At 38.8% G+C, this 22,055-nt stretch overlaps 3 protein-coding genes across 15 annotated transcripts in view; 2 read left to right on the forward strand and 1 right to left on the reverse strand.

The window, feature by feature from the left end:
• LOC124868191 (IQ motif and SEC7 domain-containing protein 1-like) overlaps positions 1–5,329 on the forward strand; it is a 147,866-nt gene extending 142,537 nt beyond the window's left edge. For 8 of the 11 annotated variants that reach the window (XM_047365103.1, XM_047365125.1, XM_047365114.1 and 5 more), the window contains one exon: positions 1,835–5,329. In XM_047365103.1, the coding sequence (XP_047221059.1) occupies positions 1,835–2,353 (519 nt within the window). In that variant the 3' untranslated portion in view covers positions 2,354–5,329. The remainder of the gene's footprint in view (positions 1–1,834) is intronic. The other 3 variants (XR_007038275.1, XM_047365176.1, XM_047365184.1) reach the window with 3 other exon arrangements.
• Positions 5,330–8,933: 3,604 nt separating this feature from the next.
• Positions 8,934–13,239, forward strand: gp9 (glycoprotein IX (platelet)). 3 transcript variants are annotated; one of them, XM_047375840.1, is made up of 3 exons: positions 8,934–9,071; positions 10,781–10,865; positions 12,241–13,239. In XM_047375840.1, the coding sequence occupies exons 2-3, from the start codon at positions 10,834–10,836 to the stop codon at positions 13,013–13,015; spliced, it is 807 nt and encodes a 268-aa protein (XP_047231796.1). In that variant the 5' UTR covers positions 8,934–9,071; positions 10,781–10,833; the 3' UTR covers positions 13,016–13,239. The 3 variants fall into 3 exon arrangements, with proteins under 3 accessions (XP_047231796.1, XP_047231812.1, XP_047231804.1); XM_047375848.1 differs by lacking the exon at positions 8,934–9,071 and adding an exon at positions 10,645–10,683; XM_047375856.1 differs by lacking the exon at positions 10,781–10,865 and having other exon boundaries at positions 8,935–9,071.
• Positions 13,240–15,534: 2,295 nt separating this feature from the next.
• Positions 15,535–22,040, reverse strand: LOC124874468 (haloacid dehalogenase-like hydrolase domain-containing 5). Its single transcript, XM_047375829.1, has 8 exons — positions 21,776–22,040; positions 19,343–19,546; positions 19,148–19,260; positions 18,957–19,050; positions 18,815–18,848; positions 18,552–18,726; positions 18,277–18,465; positions 15,535–16,713 (listed from the first exon to the last, which is right to left on the reverse strand). The coding sequence occupies exons 1-8, from the start codon at positions 21,893–21,895 to the stop codon at positions 16,314–16,316; spliced, it is 1,329 nt and encodes a 442-aa protein (XP_047231785.1). The 5' UTR covers positions 21,896–22,040; the 3' UTR covers positions 15,535–16,313.
• Between the last annotated feature and the right edge of the window lie 15 nt (positions 22,041–22,055).

Here is a 22,055-nt window from a genome sequence, read left to right on the forward strand (position 1 = left end):
GTTTTTTGTACCTATTGATCAGTTTTGGACCCAAAACAGGAGGCAGAGTGCCCAACCCTGTTGGGAAGTCTGCACACAAGTGCTCAGTTCCTCCCACCATCTGACTTCTAGCTGAATGCTAATGTATGAATGATAAGTTTGCCTGTCACACCCTCTGCATGTGGAAACTGTGCCTTCATTAATAATACTAAGTTGCATGTGTGACTTTTAGAGAATTTGGCACACACAAGATTTTTCTCTTTGGAATATTTATTCTTGTATTTATGATTACAGCTTTTCTTTCTCAAGATTATTTCTTTTTCTATAAGGAGAGCTTCTCTGAAAATGGGTTCCTTTATGTCATGAAAGCTGAAATATTCCTGCTGCTGCCTATCATGACATTTTTAGTTTCTCATTTGCATGCTATATAACATTTTGCTACTTCTTTATCTTAAAAAAGAAAACTTTAAATCAGTCTCACAAAAGTATTTATACCCCTTAAACTTTTTCACATGTTACAACCACATTCGCTTATGTATATTATTGGGATTTCATGTGAAAGACACAAAGTAGTGCATAATTGTGAAATGAAAGGAAAAAAAATAAGGTTTTAAACAAATTTTACAGATGAAGAAATGAAAAGTGTGGCATTCGTTAATATTTATCCCTTAAATAATATCCAATGTAACTCCCTTCAGAACACACCCATGGAGTAGTTTATTTGTAATTTGACCTCAGCATAAATTCAGCTGTGAGGAGGTTAGTTAGAGAACATTAGTGAACAAGCAGCATCATGAAGACCAAGGAACAAACCAGAAAGGGGTAAAGTAGTTGAGAAGTCTAAACCAGAGTCAGGTTACAAAACAATATCTCAAGTTTTGAGATATGGAGCACTGTTCTATCCATCATCTGAAAATGGAAAGAGTATAACACCACTGCAAACCTATCAAGACAAGGAGGGCAAGGAGAGCATTTAAACTTTAGAGACGCAGCCAAGAGGCCCGTTGTATTTCTGGAGGAGCTACATAGATGATCATCTCAGTTGGAACAATCTGTCGACAGGACAGCTATTAGTGGTGCACTTTACAAGTCTGGCCTTAATGGAACAGTGACCCCAAGAATGCCATGGTTTGTTCATGGTCGCTCGGTTCAAATGTAACCAAAATCTTACATATTGGTCTTACATGCAAAACACCATGTGTAGCAGAAAACCAACACTGCACATGCTGTCTCCACAGTTCAACTTGTTAAAGGCAGCTTCATGCTGTGGGGATGCTTTTCTTTGGCAGGGACAGGGAAGCTAGTCAGAGGAGAAGGAAAGATAGAAGAAGTTAAAGACAGGAAAGTCTTGGGAAAAGATTACTTTTGGAGCCAAAGTACTTGAGACCAGGGTGGAGGTTTATCTTCCAGCTGGACGATGACACTAAACATAGAGGCAGAGCTACAATGGAATGGTTTAGGTCAACATATATGTATATGTTAGCATATGTTCACAGATTATCTCAAATCCAATCTCATGGATCTTAAGGTGTTTTACAAATAAGAATGAAGAAAACATCTAGTTTCTAGATTTGCTAAGCTGGTAGACCCACATTTCTAAAGACTTTCAACTGTAATTGCAGTGTTCACTCAGGAAGAATATAAATCCACACCACACCTCTCAGATTGTATTTGGGAACAATTTTAAAAACTCTATATCCATTCCCTTTCACTTCCCAGTTATACACTTGGTTTGTGGTTGTCATCTGACAAAATGTAAAAATGTTCAACGGGTCTGAATACTTGCAGGGCACTATAGTTCTAGTAATGCTTCATAGCTGTAGTATATTTAATTGTTTATATTTTCCTCCTTCAGGGGTCCATCATTAGCAGTCCGCACACACGTCGGAGACCCACCACGGCACATGAGGGCTCTTCCCGCGGCCATCCCTCCATCCCCAACTCAGCATCGACCTCGATCCTCGGGTCACTCTTTGGCAGCAAGCGGGGAAAGCCATCGTCTCAGAGCCAGCCCCCTCTGCCACCACCAGGCCACCCCACCCTCATATCACACAAGCCCCACCCGACCAACCTGCACCACACGGCGCAGGCGGTGCACACGGTGCAGGCCCAGCTACACGGCCCGCACCCTCAGTACTGCCAGGTCCCTCAAAACCCCCCACCTTATCACCACCACCACCACTATCACCCGCCTCCCCACACGCAGTACCACCAGCACCCAGCCTACTCCTCACATGCGCACCACCACTCACAGCATGGCCACTACACCCAGCACCCCCACCATGCCCCGCACCCTCAACACCACAGCCAGCAGCCGGGCCAGGCACATGGCGGGCACAAACCCAAACACAGTGGTATCAGCACCGTAGTGTGATGCTCCTCACCTGGAGAGGGGAAGCAAAAAAGAGAACTTTATGAAGGAGGGACAATCGCTTACACCAAAGGGACTGACAGCATAACTCTATGGCCTCTCCACTGTGTTTCAGCTGCTGTGCTGGGAACCAGTCACACCCAGACACAGCTTTCACTTCCAGGTCCAACTGATATGATACAAATCGGACTCAAATCTTCCAATAGGGGCCTTCACTAGTTTGCCTGTTTCAGGGCTTCTGTGTGTGGAGGGTTTGGGTGGTCTGCACAGGAAGATGCTCTTTATCTTCCACAAGCTCCTACCTGCTTCTTTATCCCCTCATTTACCAGTCCTACCATTAAATACTCATAAAGAAGGATGCCCTAAGATGAGAACATGTCTGACTGTTTTTCACAATTTCACGATTTTAACTGTTGAGTCTTTGGTTTTTGCAGAACCTGCCATCATGCGAATGCTATTTGTCATTGCCTCCTCTAGAGCTCATATATAATACAAAACAAACGTAGATATAGGCATTTCACACTAAGTCAACGGACAGCTAAATAACTCAGTCATAGTAGTTCTAGTGCTGTATTTACTGTACGCGACAGCTATACGTTTTGTGTCTTAGCTCTCATTAAATAAATGTGCCAATTATTAACGCATAATCTATTTAGTCGAGACTTCATGTATAGTATATTGTGTGTAAAGTAATTTGTAAGATTATACTTACAATTATTATCAGCAGAAATGGCGTCTATCAGTATTACGCTGACTCTGGTGACGGGATGTAGAAAAAGGAAAAAGGAGCAAACTCCCATTCGGCCCAGCCTGGTCGAGTCCAGGCTTATGATCTATTTTGAAGCTTTTTGGCTGTCTGATGAATTAAAAAAACAAAAAAAACAGAAGCTTTAGACGGCAGCTGCCGCATGTTTGACCTCAAAAAATGCAGTTTGAGCAGAAATTAATTCTTAAAGGAAAGGTTTTCTCTTAAGAAAAGTGTTTAAAATGAAGAATTTGGTGCAAAATGGGATTTTTAACAGTTAAAGTCTCTGTTTCTGTTACAAATGGTCCCAGAGAAAGTCTATATGCAGCAGCTGCTTTCTTGGCTCTCGAAATCGAACTCAGATAATATCAAATCTTTTCTTTATTTTTTGCCTTGTTTAGATTATGTTTTTATTCGCCAACTCAATTTTGGTGAATATCTTTTTTTTTCTATTAAATGTGCAATATCTTTGTACTGGGTTTGTACATCAAGAGCAAGCAAGGTCTCCCCACCTGTTTGTGCATTTTTCATTTTGCGCCATTACTTATTTATTTATTTTCCCTTTCTGACCCCCTGTCTGAGTCATTTTCTCTGTAAATTAATGTCTGCCTGTCTTTGTGGTCTTATGAGGGGTACGGACTCAGAGCTCAGTGGAATGTCTTGTAAGGTTTTTGTTTGTTTTGCATGTAATGTTTTGGATGTGAGGCTATCCTCTGCACATTGTATAAGAAATCAGTGTTACCATGGCAAGTTTAAGTGCAATCATGCAGGCTTGTACTTCAGAGTGAAAGTCTGTGGTCTTGTTGTCCAGGATGAGATTCAGGTAAAAAAAACAAACTTTTTTTGTTGTTTTAAAAATATGTATAAGTACCTAGACACTTCAGAGTGGAAAGAAGAATGTGTGTATATATTTTAATAAAAAAGGAAACAGAAATATTTTGCTGGACAAGCACATATAAAAGGACAGTTTCATTTTCTTCAGGAAATGCAGTTATAACCTACACAAATGCAAGCTAAACAAAAGAACTGGGTGTATGTAAAGATTACCTTTCTATATTCTACAAATAAGAGTCTATTCTAGTGTGTAAATTAGTGACAGTAAGCTGTTTGTCCCAATATTCAGGTTATAAATCGTATTTTAATATACATGAAGGAATCCATAGAAGTTGGGCTCAAACATTATCTTGTTTTTTTTTTCCTTTAGATGACAGACATATCACACACAGAACATTCATGATCAGCTGAATGTGTCTTTTTCGGATGATTTCATATCTTTGCTATAATTCAGAAATTTTTGAAAATGGTGTGATCTGATGAAACTGTTTATTTTGGTGTGTTGTCGTGCTTAAATGTTGTTTTGGTTTTTTTTCTTCTTTTTTGAGAGTACCCCAACAATGCACTGCATGGATCCGATGCATCATGCGTCCTATTCACTGTGAGCTGATGGGGAATAAATCAGCCTATAAAATGTTGGACTTCTTTTTTTTTTTGGTTCTGAATAAGTTTGAACTTTATGATGTTGGCGTGTCCTTTTGTCCATGTTTTTGCCTGGTAGTTATTGAAGCTCAGCATGCATTTCATCTACAAAGCCATTGTGTAAATTACAAACATGGAAGAAGACGAAGAAAAAAGAAAACGTTGCACTTCGTCGCTGAGGGCTTTCATTGTGTAAATACAGGATTCTGTTGTGCAAGCTGATGAACTGCTTGGTTAGAGAGTTTAACTTTGTGAAGACTGTAAAGGGACCAAAACTGGGGTTAAAGGAGATGTACATAATGTCTATATTTCCAGTGCTCTACTCTGACATCTGCAGTTGAGATCAGGATGTACACACGTCACCTCCTGGATGGATGGGAGTGGTGCAGATTAAACAGATCGGCCGCTCTTCCTCCAGCTGTTGTGAACTGAGATTTGCTGAGGAAATCAAAACCAGACTGTTATAGAAAGTGTGCTGCCATCAATTACATGCAGTTGTCCTTTCATACATGCAAACACACATACACACACACACACACACACAGAATACACAGAGAAACATGTACACACAACTGGCTGCAAGCTGTTCGGTCTGGCGCGATACACGTTTTGAAGAAAGGAAATGACAGAAATGGCCTCATTTAAATGTGCATTCTGTTTGTACAGTGAATAGTGAGTCAGTAAGACCCCAGTTATTGTAAAACTTCAACTGTGACAATGTTGAGAACGCAAAATAAACAAATATATGACTTATGGTACATTGGTTGTTATTCTCCATTGCTAAACTTAACCATACAGGGTGAAAATTCATGGGCTTCTTAGTCATAGCTAGCTGTAATACAAAGGAAGATAGAGCTGAAAATGGATATTTACATAAATAGACACAACTTTTGTTTTTCTCACTGTCTGATGATAAATCAGACTAATCTGTACCAGTTCTAGGTCAGTTAGAAACACCAAAATTATTTCTATTTGCTAAATACCAGAATAATGACTTTTTTTTTTTTTTACTTTCCTCTAATTAAGTTTACATAAAATTTCTTAGTATTTGTTAGAATTGTTATTTCGGTTGTGTGACCTGAATCAAACATTATAGGTAATTTTCCACCAGTCTCTCACAATAGTTTGCTGGAATTTTGGCCCATTCCTCCTGACAGAGTTGGTGTGACTGAGTCAGGTTTGTAGGCTTCAATACTTTTTTAACATCAGCATCTTCTTTAGACTCCCCCTGTTGTGTTAGAGCTTCAAAAATGGAAACGGCAACATACCTGTATATACTGAGTAGAGAGAAACACATTTGAACAAATTGGATAAAATAATATTTCCTTGTTTTGTTTATTGAATAAAACGACTGTTTTAGATATACAGTGATAAAACAAGATGAAAATCTTTGCTTTTAATATCAGCAGCTCCCAGTCATGTAACAATAACTCCAATTTTAAAAAAATACCATCACCTGCTTTTGAAGTCAACTTGGACAAAGTTTATCTTTCTGTGCAAAACCAAAATAAAAAAAACAAATTCCCCTCACTCGCTAACCCCAACATTTCTGTTAGATTTGGGTCAGGACTGTCCTTTTGTCATACATTTATATTTTTCTGTTGCTGTATACTTCATTTTATGGGTTGCTGTTCTGACATTGACCATTAAAATGTATTTTAAAATCTATAATGAAAATAATGAAAGCCATTTCTCCCTTCGTGCAGCAAATCAGGTACTATGCTAAGCTAAGCTTTATCGGCACCCCTGGTAAAGATGTTTAAAAAGCCTTTAAAAAAATGTATCATTCATTGCACAGCAAAGTCTCTCAGAGAAAATATGAGAGGAAATAAGGTTAATTTTCTACATTGTGAACCACTTCTGTGTTGATTTAACCATATGGTTTGGGTAATTATCCAGCTGAAAGAATAAGATGCTGAGAAAATGTAGCATAATTTTGCATGATCTGACCAAAGCACGGGGTTAAAACTAAAGTTGAGTTTAGCCACCTTCACATGTTTACGTTTGGGATGGTAGGACAGAAAAAACTGTTGTACAGCATCACTGCCAAACAACTGACTGGTATGTAGATAGCATCCAGTGGTTGTTATGAAATCTGGTGTCCATAAGACACCACTCTTTGTTGTAGTTTTCTAATAGTAAGCTTTGCAGAATTTCGGTCTTCATCCAGTCGAGTAAAATAAAAATTACATTGGTTATATTTGTTTTAAAGGATTTATGAATAACTGTGCCACCATCGATTTTGTTAGATATACAGTACTGTCCAAAAGTGTTAGGCAGGTGTGAAAAAATGCTGTAAACAAAGAATTATTTCAGAAATATAAATGATGATTGTTTATTTTTATCAATTTATAAAATGCTAAGTGAGCAAACCCAATCATCGAGTGTGACGGGGATTACATGAAGAGAAAGACTACATCCACAGAAGATCTGTAGTTAGTTCTCCAAGATGTTTGGAACAACCCACCTGCCAGGTTCCTTCAAAAACTGTGTACAAGTGTACCTAGAAGCACTGATGAGAGAGAGAGAGAGAAAAAGACATGCAAAAAAGGTCCACGGGCTGGGCCTCGAACCCCGAACAGCTGCGTTGAGGACTGTGACCTCCGTACTGTGCCCCACACCCAAAAACAATTTTTTAACATGGTATTTTTCTCAACTGAATAAATATACTCGAAGGTTGGAGTTTTCTACATTTTTCAATGTGAGATTATATTACAGCAATAAAATGTTGATTTATTTATGGCGTTTTACACATCTTTATCAGGAGTGCCATTAAACATATCTGCAGCATATTTATAACTGCCACCAGCAAAAGTAAGATAGGAAGTAAAAGAGTTCACGGTGAACATGACTGTGCAGAGACTGTCAGCCAGGCTTTCTTGTCCAACATCAGTGTCTGACCTCATAAATGCACTACTGGAAGAATGGTAATAAATACACTTCTAAACCTGGTGAAAAGCCTTGAATGAAGAGTTGAAGCCATTATAGCTGCAAAGGGTGGGCTGACATATTAAATCATATGGATTAAGAATGGGATGTCTCTAAAGTTCATGGGTGTGATTGAAGACAGGCAAATCCTTTTGGCAATACAAAATAAACCTCAGCAGGTTACAAATGAACACCAATGACTTTCTTGAGTGTCTTTTCATTTTTTTCATCCCTTTTCCTGATGATGAACTCCTTGTTATCGACATTAACCAACTGTGCTTGCTGTGATGTTGTACAGGTTCCAACATTAACTTGCAGATCATGGTGCTACAACCCATTTCAGCCAGGAATAATAGGAGGCAACACAAACATCCAGATGGTCAGCTTAACAAGACCAGTTTTAATACGGGCTTTGATAGTTTTAAAAAGGGGAACACCACCGTCTTACAAGGCAGATTAAGGCAAATAAAACCAATACATCTGTATAAATTACAAAACAGCTGCTCAATTGTGGTATTTAAGACCAACGTAAACTTCTTTAACAAAAAATGAAAGCCTCTCACTGATAACCTACTCTAACTAATTAAGCATATATGCATGAGAAACCATACCCCTAAAATAACTGGTGCTAAAGAATTTGAAAAATTGAACATGTAAGGGGTAATAATCAACAACAACAAGCATTTGCTAAGCTGTTACAACCAGCAGAGAAATTGAGTCTACTTCATTGCAAAGACAAAGCACACAGCCAGGTAAGAAAAAGGAAAGCATGGTTGCGTTGATTAACGGAGGCTTGTAGCAATGGTGAGGTCAAGAAGAGTTATACTGACTTAAGGTATAGGCCAGGCTCAGGTGTATTAACAGTGGCTACCCTGCAGTTCTGCTCCTTTACATGTTGATGTACAACACACAGAAGCAGAACTAATTGTAATCCAGCCCATGTTTTTTATTTCACTCAAAGTCTAAATATGTGCTTTAATTTCCATTTGAACTGCCTTACTGTGAAGCGAGGGATATTTAAGAATGTTCCCACTTTCCTCTATCTCACACTCGGTTGCCACTTTAAATTTAAACCACCTGAGCTAAGGTGAGATGTTCACAGGGGTTCGCTACTCAAAAGTATGATGATTTCCATCCATGAATGTGGATCATAAGGATAGTAACATTTCATCTAATTTCTGTTTGCTGTTCCTTTTGATCTGGTACAGAAAGGATTCACAAATTTTACCAGCACTGTTCAATTGTTTTCACACCAGCTCAGTATTAAAACATTACTTTCTATATTTCTACTAGAGGGCATATATTAAAGAGCCTCAGCCAACGTATTAGTAGATAACTCTTATCACTTCAAAGCAGATTGACTTCCTCCATGTCATGTGACCCATAACTGTGCAGTGTTATTGGTGCACTCCTCACCCTGATGCGGCTCAATTTGAGTTTTTATATCTCTGGGCTCACTAACTCATCAGGTAGGGGGAAAAGCAGTGAGATCTTCCTAATGTTCAAACCGAGAGTTCATAAGGATGACCGACATCAGCAGAAGAAATCTTGAGGTCGGCTTGACACAGAAAGGTGTGTTTTCGTATTTTTAAAAGTCTAACTATGGTTAGATTTTTTTATTTGATGTACTTAATGATGTTTACTGAAACTGAAGACAGTAGGTAGATCTTGTTGCTTAATGCTACTCAACCTCTATATAAATTTAAGTTTACATATGGACCCTTTCAATAAATTTGAATATTATTGAATGGGTAATTTATTTCAGTAACTCAATTCACTAAGTGAAACACATTATATAGACATATTACACATAGCTTGATGTTTTCAAATGTTAATTTCTGCTTAAAACTTATGAAAACACTAAAATTTGAATAATACATCAGGCCAAAAAATTTATTTGCAAAAAGAACTTTTACTCTGAGCCTCATCAAAACGCATATTTTAAATTATTGAACATGACTGTACATTCATCATCTTAATGAATTTCAGAGTAATTTGGGAATTGTAATGATGCATCTGAACCGATTTTTTGAGGTGGAAATATAATTCATTTTCAAAGTCGAAGTTCTCAACTTCTCAAATTCACACGGGGTCAAAATTATACATAAAGACTCAAAAATATGCATACAACCTAATTATATTTGGTGGAGGTTTGCGGGGAAAAACTTTTTTCTGTCATCATTAAGATCCTGGCACAATTCTGGCTTAATATGTAACGTATCTTCTTATGCAAATAAGTAAAGTTAATTAAAGGTGGGTGGTCTCCACTCATAGAGGTAGATCCCACTTTAAAGCAATTTCCATACATTTTAAAGTGATTTAGACAGAGAACAGTCCAGGACCTTAATGTTGGCCCTCTTTATCCATTCTAAAATCCAGTTTGATGCAAGTTTGGGAGCTGTGTCAACTTTTCAGCCATTCAGCTCGTAATTTGAGGTGAAGTTGAAGAAGTGGTGTTAATTCTAGTTTTCAATTTTTCCATTGACTTTGTGCAAACACCAGGACATTGGCCGTGAAACAGACCTTCACCATGATGTTTCCACCACAATGCTTGAAGATGGCACAGTCTTCTTAGGCTTAAAAAGCTTTTGACTCCTCCAAGTCAAGTCAAGTTTATTTATATAGCGCTTTTCAGCAACAAAGCACTCAAAGCGCTGTACATGAGGAAAAACATTACAATGATACAGACACAGAAAAACAAATCAAATGACACTAATAATCCTTGGGAGTAATAATAATTAATAATCCTTCCGAGTTTACTGGTAGAAATTGGTTCCAAGCCACTCTTAATAATAACTTATGCTAAAAGAAGATGATAATATTGATAGTCTCATCATTCCACTGAATTCTAACTAGGGAAGCTGAGTCACTGGTACAAAACAGCTTTAATCCACATTTTTCAGGTGCTAATAATATATTGCTTTTACTGGTACTGAAGTTGAACTAAGTAATAACAGTCCATTGTAGTCTAATTAAGAAAGCTGGGTCATTGTTGTAAGACTAGCTATAGTCCAAATTTTCTATTACTAATATTGTTTGGTTTTTGCTGGTAATCCTTCTAATAAAACTACAAATCTATGAAAAAGTATTGAAATCACGCAATTAGGTGCAGGGCTAAGCAACACACAAGAAGAAAAGATTTTGCAAGAGTGCGGTGGAATCCTGGGGGTGCGAATATATAACTGTGAGTGTGTGTGCAAGAATTAGATTGTCAACACAGATAGATCCAAACATGCAAACGTGCAATCTTGTCTCACCTGACTATATATTTTTTTCTCCAGAAAACGTCAGGCTTTTTAATGTGGGCAGCTGCAGATGACAGTGTTTCTTGAAGATGTCAATTTTGGAGCAGGTGCTTCCTTCCAGGTTGGCACCCTCTCAGTCTACATAAATACAGGACAGTGATTCTGGCATTATAGAATCTTTCAGTTAATGATAGACTTGAACCTTGGTGTATCTTGTTTTTTAGTATCACTAATATAGTATGATATAAAGATACTTGGATGAGATGGGTGAACATTGACACAGTTGTTTATACCAACTGAACAAAAATTCTAAACACACCTCAGGAGTGGTTTTGGAATGACCCAGATATCCTGTCTTTAACTGTATCTGTTTCCTGGACAAAACCACGAAAGGGACAATTTCTGTCATAAACTAAAGTATTCTGTTCATTTTCCATCCCATAGATAGTACTGCCAGTCAGCACTTGTCTGTTTAACTGTGTTTCTATAGTAGCTCAACCCACTAACAAAACCATTGCTACAATTAACTCTACTTTTACATAGAAAGTACTCCTGGGTTTTTGGGTGGTTTTTATTTTTATTTTCTTTCTGCTACATCCTCTCAATTCCTAGCGAGCAGATGGCTGCTCACACAAAGCCTGGTTCTGCTGGGAGATTTTTCCTGTTAAAAGGAAATTGTTCCTTTCCCCCAGTCACATGATGCTGCAAGGTCAATAAGACGATGCAATCATCTGGGAACCCTTCGATAGATAGGGTTAGGTTCACCAACTGGCATAATATGATTAACTGCCTTTGATTGTGTGTTGTTTTAAGTAGACTTGAATTGCACTGTATGTACTTGAATCTGAAATTGACTAAATAGTGAGACTGGATTGTTAAGAAATTAACTGAACTAAATTTGGAGCTAATTTAATTCTACGTATCTACACATGAATTGGGCCTGTTTAAATGCCCTGAGTTGACATTTGGACATTTGACAATTTGGAGCAACATAAATATGATGAACTGAACTAAACTGATAAAGAAAGAGTCAACATTGGAGCTCTGGTGTTGCTCTGACCTTAACCCTTTTAAAAGTGTTTTGAGATCTGCTTAAAATTCTAATCTGTTGTGGGAAACCAGTCAATTTAAATAAGCTTTACCATTTCTGACCCTAACAGTGGTCAAATTTTCAGCCAGAACAATACCCATACCTTGTTGATGGCTACAAATAGTGTGTTCTTTATCTATAAATTGTCTATAAAATAGACTATAAAATTTTTATATCTATAAAATATTAGTTGAGATATATGTGCATATTTGAGTCTATGTGAAGAAAAAAAAGTATTTGCATGCGTTAAGGCCCAAAATTAAAATGGCATTCATGCCCATGATGTGTATGTAAACCTCTGGCCACAAATGTAGGTCATCTTATGAGCTGTACCGAGCAAACTTTTTACAGTGTTTTTTGTAATATTATTACTGATATAAAGCAAAACAATTACTTGTTCCAACAGGATGCTGCTTCCCAGTGTAACCTTAGCTGTCTGTCTTCTCCTGACCTCGTCAAGTGCTCAGAGAACTGCCCAGCCCTGCATTTTTTCAGAGCTCCAACCATCTGGGCTGAGTGTCAACTGCAGCTCTTTAAACCTCATGGATTTGCCTCATCTGCCTTCAGAAACCACAGAACTGTATGTGCAGAACAACCAGCTCACCTCAGTGCCTCCAGGTCAGTTTGACCGATTGGTTAACCTAAAAAAGGTGTCCCTCTCCCCAAATCCGTTCCGCTGTGACTGTAGCATCCAGTACCTGAGGGACTGGATGCTGAAGAACAGGGCTATTATCTCAGAGGAGCCTTTGTGTTTCAGTCCAGGCTCTGTAGGTCAGAAAGCCATAATTGGCCTGAGTGATGGCTACTTCTCCTACTGCACCGTTCTCTTCATACATCACATGTCCACCTCAGGCTGTATTTATGTTTCCCACAACACCACTGCAGCAGTGATGCTGTGCTGCATTATTTTTCTGCTTTTGTGGAGTTTGAAACTCGCCAGAAGATCTACTTTCACGCTGTACGTGGAAGAGAGACATTCAGGATTCGAGGCGGACTCTCTGCGCTCACTGAAGCCCAAACACAGGAGGAGACTGCACACAGGACTGTCAGTGGTCAGTACCGACTCCGATTCTCTCACTTTGTTAGATGACTTGGAAAGGCCACTCGACAACATGGAGTTACTCCCACAAGTGCTAGAAACGTTACAGAAGAAGCACAACATAAAGATAAAGGTCCCTTAATGTATTTTAATTTGTACTCCAGCAAAACAACAAACAAGTAAGAAGAAGGAAGTGAGGCTGAGTGGTTAGAAAAAATGCTAAATGGATTTTTATACATGTTTTTCATTATAGACTGCACCAATCATTTTACAAGAAAGTAAACATATGTGAGTTTTGTTTATTTGTTTTTATAATTTACAGTCCAACCTAATTTTGTTTAAATAAATTTGATACATTTAAAATACCATTAAAAGTTTTTTTTGTTTTTTTTCATTTTTATGACAAACACTGAAACACCATGGAAATCAGAGGTTTTGATGTGTTTAACTGTCTTTGCATCCAAACTGTAGGACAGGTATTTTAGTTACAGCCATTTATCATATGGTATTTGAGTGGAAGAACATTTAGTTGGAAAATTATATAAAAAGTAAATATTTTGTGAAACGTTTTCAGCAGGTATCATGATAGAAGCCCAGATGAATGAGCAAGAGAAGATTTTCTTCTTCTGTTTCATTCTTGGGTAATTTTACTGAAAATTCTGTCTTTAGTAAACATTTTGCAGCTTGATCAGCCTGATATTAAGTTACCAATTCTTTGTTTCTTTTGTAGCAAATAGTTGCAGGTCTTTTGGGGTATGCCTCTAACAGCTAAGCGCAGCTAGAGACTGATACGTCTAACCCACACTTTGCAAAATAACTCGAGTTATTGCACTTTGTTTAATTTTGGTCTCATCCTACCAGACCACCTTCTTTCACATACTTGCTGTGTCCCTTACATTGATCAAGGAAACTTCTTAGTTTCCTTTGAACAATGGCTTTCTTCTTGCCACTCATCCATAAAATGCCTGATTGGTTTGTGGTGTCCACAATTATTAACTGTCCCGTTTAGTCTCCCACCTGAGCTGTGGATCTATGCAGCTCCTCCATTTACCTTTGGCCTCTTCACTACCATCTCTGACTAATGCTCTTTGTCTGATCTGTCAATTCAACTGGGAAGCCATATCTTAGTAGGTTTGCCATTTCCATCTTCAGATTAACTGAACAGTGTTCCAAGCAATTCAAAGCTTGGGGTAATGTCTGGTCTGTTCCTTGTTCTTCATGACGGTGTTGGTTCACTGATGTTCTCTAACAAACCTCTGAGACATTCACAGAACAGCTGTATTTATACTGAGGTTAAATTACATACAAATGGAGACACTTTACTATTTAGGTGACTTCTATAGGCCACTGGTTGCAGTATATTTTATTTAGGGGTATCGGAGTAAAGAGGGGTGAATATAAATGTTTGTTACAGGTCTCAGATTTTTCTTTGCAAAAAAAATTGAAAACCCTGCATGCTTTTTTTCCTTCCACATTACAATAATGCACTACTTTGTGTTGGTCTGTCATATGAAACCCCCAAAAATTGTGCTGAAGTTGGTGGCTTTAATGTGTCAAAAACATGAAAGTGTTTAAGTGTAATAATAATTTTATAAGGCACTGTGTGCAGGGGAAGGCCAAGGTATGATTACAGGCCAAGATATGGCCTGTTATCATCTACCTTGTACACACTGCTTGTTTTCAAGGGCTTTAGCTACAATGACTGGTAAACATTCATGTAAGTCAACAGAGGATGAAGTAAGGATATCCTAATCAAGTTCTGCTGATCTGCGCTCAAGTCGTAGTACAGACTATTTATCAAAGAAATTGTGCCATTGTTGCTTGCTGTTTATAATAGTTGGGCTAAAGCTGGCTAAACCAAAGTCAACCATATAATTTAGTTGTTGTTTCATGCTGCTGCTTATAAGACACTGCTTGCAAAATCTCTCTTAGTGGTTCATTTTGTTACATCACATAGCATGAGGTGAAACTAAAGGCTTCAGAAATGGAATATCCTTCCTGCTGACACCAGCATGTGGTTGTAGAGTTTTGGCTTGGCTGGAAAGATTACTTTATGAAACAACAGAGGAACCTCAATTTATCCAAAACTCAGCACTAAAGATGTATAGGTCTTTTAATATTGTCAAGTCCAAAAGGGCGTTCTTGTTTGAACATTTACAATTATTCCCATCAGAGCGCTGTAATTCTTTTTTGTTTTGTGCACTAGTGGCTTTTTTTTTGGTTATTTTTCCAAAGTAGGCCAACAGGAAGTGGGATAGAGGGAAGGGGAAGACATGCAGCAAAGGTCTCCAGGGTCGGGACTCAAACCCAGGACGGTTGCGCCAACGACTGAGGCCTCCGTATATGGGTCGGGCGCTCTAACTCTACGCCACACGCTGGGCCCCAGAGAGCTGTAGTTCTTAAACCGGATGATGTGGGACTATGGAAAGAAGCTAAAGTACCTAGAGAGATGCCTTGCGTGCATGGAGAGAACCTGCAAACTCTTTGCAGAAAGACCCTAGGCCAGGATTCTATTCTGGGTTAAGGACCACAGTGCTAACCATTACCCCACTATCCACCCTATGTTATCCAATATAATACATAATCAAAAGAATAAGTTTATTTGCTCTTTTTAAGAATTCGCTCACAATGTGTGGGAAGAGGAAAAAAAGTCACATTAAGTCCATTGTGTAATTTAATATTTTTTTTTTCAATGTAAGGTACTTACAACAAAAATGAGTTGGAAAAGGCTTTACGTGTGAGTGAATCGATGTGTTTTTAGCTTTTGTATCTGAAATGAAAATCTGAGAGCTTGAAACAGATGTTCAACATTAAAACTAACACTGGCAGGTAAACAGTAACTGTGGAAATATTGGTTATGGCTTTCACCGCAAGACGTAATGAGGATAGACCATACAATGATATTTAAAGAAAGATATTGGACAATATTGCACATCAAACAGTTGGTATTACAGTAAAACTATTTCTCTGGTGTTCATGCATAGATCTTTATGGGTGAACTGAGTAAATAAAGGTCTAAAAAGGGAATAATGAAAAGCACATCTTTCTGGAATATGCTCTCCTAAAACACAGGCAAACTCTTGTCCTAAATGTAAGGAAACTTTAAGAACTTTGTACTCTAGCACATCCGATCATCTAAAAAATAACCAGGGTCAAATAAGGCATCTATAACACATTTCCTTACGAGTAACACGTTGTTAAAGACGGTAACAAAACCAAATGATGGCCACAGTTAAACGATTCATGTTCTCTTAAATTTGTCTTCATGTTGAATGTTAGAAGATGACCTATATTATGTTAATGCCCTGTCTGTCAGTGAGTTACTCAAAGTCCACAGTGATGCACTCCCAACAGTTTCTTGCATTAAGTGGTAAGTTCCCAGTTTAATGCCGTACCACGCGTGTGCTTGAATGGTGCAGAACATTTCGGGACTCGAATCTCTACTGAAGCACAAACTTTTCCTGCTGAAAGATGAGGTCCACAGCTTCCGCTATGTCCTGCACGATGTGGCCCGGCTCCACCAGCGCAGGGTCAAACCTGAAGTCCCGGTGACCATGGAACACCGTCTCTTTGATGCAGCGGTTTGCGTCAGACGGCACCTCTGCGTTCGGGTTGTAGACCCCCGTGCAAACTAGGATGGACTTACAGGATGTGGCAGAGGGCAGCGCAAGCTCACTCTCCCACATGCTGTCGATCTCCTCCTCCCCCCCTGGCATAGCGGTGCTGGACCCTGTGGCAGCCGCCACCTTCGCAACAGCTTTGGGGTTCTTTCTAGCAGCTCTCTCCTCCAGGAAGCGATTGTACAGATTGGCCCCATATATATCAGTCATGAGGTTATCACTGGGAATGGAAAAGAAAAATGAAATAAATAAAAATGCCAGTATAGGTTTGTCTTGTACTGATCTGTTTAACTCCAATAGTAAAGTAAAAAAGAGAACAGCTGCAGAATCATAGTGCCTTACAGATGTATTCATACCCATTGAATTTTTTTACATTTTGTCTTGTTACAGCCCCACACTTCATTATAATTTATTGGGATTTTATGTGATAGACTAACACAATGTAGCACATAATGGTGACATGGAAGGAAAACGATAGACTAGGATACAATCTGGTGTGGTGTGAATTTCTATTCAACCCCCCGAATCAAAACTTTGTAGACCCTACCTACACTGCAGAAGTATGCCTCCACCAGCTTTACAAATATATAAACTGCAATATTTGTCCATTCTTCTGCAAAGTAGCTCAGGCTCAGTCAGACTGGGTCAACAGCAGCTGTGCAGAGCTACTTTCAAATCTTTCTACAGATCCGCAATTTGGCTTAGGGCTGGACTTTGACTGGGCCATTCTAACACAGGACAACATTTTGATCTAAACAACTCCTTTGTAGGTGTGGCTGCATGTTCAGGGTTCCTGTCCTGCTGAAGGGTGTATCTCTCCTCTACCCCAGCATCGAGTCTTTTACAGGGCTGGCTTTTTGCTCTCCATCTGTGTTGAAGCAGAGTATCCCCACAGCATGTTGCTGGAACCATGTTTGCGTCACATTGGGAACTGTGTGTTCTGGATGATGTGCAGTGTTAGGTTTCCACCACCCTTAGGCCAAAACATTTAGTTTTGTTCACATTTGACTAGAGCGCCTTCTTCCTTTCATTGGCTCTATCCCCTGTATCACTAGTGGCACACCGGACTTCTTATGGATTCCTTTTAACAATGGCTTTCAGTTTGCCAGTCTTTGTAGAGTACACAACTAATAGCAAGAACTTTTATATGGACAAATTCTTCACACCAGAGCTGTGGATCTCTTCAGCTCTTTCAGAGTTACCACAAACCTCTTGGTTGCTTCTCTGGTTAATGCTCTTCATGCCTAGCATGTCAGTTAAGGTGCCCATGCCTAGATAGATTTGCAGTTCTACTACTTTACCCCTTTCTGGTTTGTTCCTTGGTCTTCATGATGCTTTTGTTCACTAATGTTCTCTAACAAACCTCTGAATCCTTCACCCAATAGCTACATTTATACTGAGACTAAATTACAGATGAACTATTCACTGAGTAGGTGATCTCTAAAGCTACTTACTTTTATTTTAGAATATTCGAGTAAAATGGGAATAAAATAAAAAAAGACATGTATTTAGTTTATAGCTTTGCATTACTTTGTGCTGGTCTACCCCATAAAATGCCAATAAAATAAATTGATATAGTTGCAACAAGACAAAATGTGAAAAAGTATAAGGTGAATACATTTATAGGACCTAAAAATTAAACTGAATCATTGCTTGTGGTTAGTTAAACTGTTTTTTCTCCACTTTATCAAGTCAGTTAGTTTGCACCATCTTAGTCCTTGTCCTTTGATTACTTAGGTGGGATATGTCATTAAGAGTTGTCTGCAGAGATAAACTGTCTCACCCTACAGCATAAAGGGATGTGATGGGAAGTTTCCATTGCCTCTGCATGGCCTGGCTTCTGATGAGGTACTCTGCAAAATGGTAGGTCAGCTCGCTGGGTTTTCCCATGAGGGCCTCATACTTCAGGTCTATGCCAGTTATCTTTTTATAGATATTCTCCAGGCACACAAGAAACGTCCCATGGCCAAACCTGAAACAAAACGAAACAACAATATCTGATTTAACTGTAAACGTCATCAAACATCCTGGGACAAAATTAACTTTTTACAAGATTACCTTGGAGAGTTCGCCTCTGCCATCCACATCAGGTCCATGTTGCATGCCAAAAGAGGGAGCTGAGGTATTCCATGGGGTTGGTGAGGACTGTTGAGGTTACCGTTGGTCAATAAAACATCAATTATCAGCTGAAGGTTTGTCTCCCATCGTATTGGTTCCCCGAACAAAACCACAGCTGCAAGTAAGGTTAAACCAATGAGACGCAACATCTGAGATGGCAAAAATATAACGTTAAGAAGGAAATACAAGAGGTTTGTTCATACCATCAACTTTAGGAAGGTTGACTACAGGACTGGACTGAAACAAAAGAAAAGAATGAATTGTGTCTTATATGAAAAAAATCTTAAAAAAAATTTTTTTTTAAACACAAACATCTAACTTCTAGCAATGGTTGCAATATTTTACCGGCAGTTTGGGTCGTCTGTTGTGATCCACCATATCCAGCAACGGGTATGACTCCCTCACCATGTCAATACTGATAACATTCTTAAAGCCCACGCTAAATACAGAATTTTAACAAAGAATTAATTTTCAGGTCTTGCTTAGGACAAAAAACAATCAAAAAGCAATGCAAAAAGGGAAAAATTTAATAATACTTTTTAGCAATTTCCAGGACAGGTCCCTGTCCCGACACCATGACACATTTTTCGTGGAACTTCTTGAACATCCTCAGGGGACTATGGGACATGATAACTTGGTCTTGCGTAATCTGAAAGTAAAGCAAGTAATGTTAGCAGAAAGTCAGGGTACACCAGACAAATCAAAAGAACAGAGGGTGTTTTATAACTCACAGGGACTCCCAAGATGTGAGAGAGCTGGTCTGCTTTTGTTTGTCGAAGACAGTTCCCTGCATTAGTGACAAAAACAACTGGCACCACAAACTGTCCCTGAGAGTCGACCAACTTCTCAAAAGCCACTTTGGCTGCAGGGATTAGCATCCTTCCTCGGACAAGCACACCATCGATGTCGAACAGCAGCCCAAATCTGGGCTGTGGCTGAAGAGGAGACAGAGACAAGCTAATGCATAATGTAAACTGCATGAAAGAAAGGCAAAAAGAAGAAGTTGTGCAAAAGTTGGTTTTAAAATTTGTATCCAATAAAAAGGAATGAAAATCAGTTGCTCCATATAGGGTGATCAGAATTTACTAACATTTCTACCAGTGTCCCCCTCTAGGTGGCGCCACCAGTTGTCCCACTAGCCCCTCCTCTGATAAGGCAGTCTTATTACAAGCACTTTATTCACGTATTTCTTTATATTGCATCTTTGTGTCCTTTCCTAACTCTGTTGTATACTCTCAATCAAACCATATCATACTCATGTACCTAAGCCACTCCATATTTGTTTCTTTCTTTGAAGTTAAGACTCTGACCAACCTCCTTCTAGTTGACACTATCTTTTGGTGGCACGGAAACACAATTTGACTATAAGCAGAAAATCAGAAAATTACTTTAAATGATAGGTCTTCAAAGCTGGTATGAAATGTTCCCCAGAGGCTTCAACTTTACTCATGCCCAGAATGAAATATCCGGTTGCAGAAAAACTTGATTTCAAACAAATCTCATCGCCTTCACATGAAATTGTGAAAATAAGTGTACCCTACAGACCTTACAGATCGCATTTTGTTATTTGAGTGAGTAAATTAACTTGGGGAATAAGGTACCACACTGTCTGTAGCCCAGGGGCCTACATCCTTCAAAATCAGACCCTGGATATTAATTAAAATGCATAGTAACTTTGGTATCCCTTTTAATTCATCTCAATTATATGTTGATAAGTTAGGGCACAAAGGGTCTTTATAATGTGCATAATTGTTTCCCATTCCTGTTCAGTTTTGTGATCTAGTGGACTAAAACGACAAGTAATAAGGGTCAGTCATGATAATGTAGCAGAATCCTATGGTGAGACAGTAGTACATTGCCGGGATTTGGTCCGCTCTCAGCAGAGCCGGCCCAATATTTTTTGGGGCCCCTTTATCAGTTGATCTATCACACACCTGCCACCACAGCAAGCTAATAAAAACATGTCCAAGCTTGACTTTTTGCATATTGTGTATTTAACACCCCTAGTATTTTAGTTCACTAGCTAGCCAACAATTATATTGACGAAATCACACGTGTTTAACAGCATTCACTTCACATTGTATAGTATATAAATACCAGTTAAATTGTGAAGCGGAAGGTAAAGTTTTCAATTGTTTAACAAAAAAAATCTGAAACTTTTCTCATGCAAGAGTCTTTATTCCTCTTGACTTTGATAATCCCTTAATACAATCCAGTGCCTGTGTATTTACTGTCATAAATCCTAACCTAATTAGTAAAAATCAATTCCCATTGTCAGTTCTTTTAAATTCTGAATACATTTCAATTGTATCCCAATAATATCCAATGTATTATTTTTAAAAAGCTTATTTTTATCTCCTTAACAAAGTTGTGCTATCTGCAAAAACCTGCTGTATCAAATCATATACTTGTCTTATGCTCTCTGGTGCAGGATCTAAAGTTGGCGAGGTCTTATACTGTTTTTGGGTTAATTGTCCCAAGTAAAAAACATACAAAAAATTTTTTAATCACTTTTTGTAAAGTCACTTACTGTTGCTGCTCATCTATATAACCTGCAAATAAAATAGTAAATGTTTCATGGAATAACTGGGGTGAAAATCTGTTTATGAATAGTGTGTTAAAGGGTATATTTAGAGGACAATATCGATATATATATATATTTCTATATATATATATATATGTATATTTATATATATATATATATATATATATATATATAGTGAGTAGCCTTGAAGTCTGAGTTTTCAGTGAGGAAAGCTCTTGGGTTCCCCCTGCTGGTCTGGGTGACCCTCGGCAGTAGCTGAATTTGCTTGTACCGGCTCTAACGATGACCGCATCCCAAAGCTTTTCCAAATATGCCTGATATGCCTAAATTTAGGCGGAATTCATTAAAAAACAAAACATAACAGAAAAATCTTAGCATATAAGCGGCTGCACCCCCACCCAATACAGAAGCTACTGCTGCCTGCGCCCCGATGTCCGGACACCCCCTCCTCGCCTCGTTGTTTAGCTGCAGTCAGCGCATCCACGGCTCACAAAAGTTCCGTAAAACATTTCACGCCGACCCCCATTCGCTAGACTGTAGCATGTTTACGAAACGACAAACAACCCGGCTTTGGTTATTGCTCTTCTGAGCCGAGGAGCAGCAACAGTTCGGATCGTACCTTGTTCACAGACTGAGTTCCGCAAAGCCCGCACTGAGAACCGACAATCCCAGCCTTGCGCTTGGCTTGACGGTTACTCACGGTGTGCAGGCCCCGGAAAAACGGCAGGAGTCCCTTCATCTCCTCTGCTTACCCCTTGGGCGGGGTGGGTTTAGAAACAACAACAAAAAGAATACTCGTGTATATATGTATAAATGAAGACCACCCCCACATAAAGCTGGAGCCGGCTCACACCGGCCGCTCGGCTTGTTTTTTTCCTTTAAAATGTGACTGGAGCAGA

This window comes from Girardinichthys multiradiatus, chromosome 1 (assembly GCF_021462225.1).
Source record: "Girardinichthys multiradiatus isolate DD_20200921_A chromosome 1, DD_fGirMul_XY1, whole genome shotgun sequence".
NCBI lineage: Eukaryota > Metazoa > Chordata > Actinopteri > Cyprinodontiformes > Goodeidae > Girardinichthys > Girardinichthys multiradiatus.

What these genes read in the sequence shown, in the direction of transcription:
- LOC124874468 (XM_047375829.1), bottom strand. Translation starts at nt 21,895, where the DNA reads ATGAAGGGACTCCTGCCGTTTTTCCGGGGCCTGCACACCGTGAGTAAC. An exon ending in ACAGACGACCCAAACTGCCG is followed by an intron (nt 18,849 to 18,956) that starts GTAAAATATTGC and finishes CTTTTGTTTCAG; the next exon opens with TCCAGTCCTGTAGTCAACCT. An exon ending in GCAGAGGCGAACTCTCCAAG is followed by an intron (nt 18,466 to 18,551) that starts GTAATCTTGTAA and finishes GTTTTGTTTCAG; the next exon opens with GTTTGGCCATGGGACGTTTC.
- gp9 (XM_047375840.1), top strand. Translation starts at nt 10,834, where the DNA reads ATGTCAATTTTGGAGCAGGTGCTTCCTTCCAG. An exon ending in GAGCAGGTGCTTCCTTCCAG is followed by an intron (nt 10,866 to 12,240) that starts GTTGGCACCCTC and finishes TTGTTCCAACAG; the next exon opens with GATGCTGCTTCCCAGTGTAA.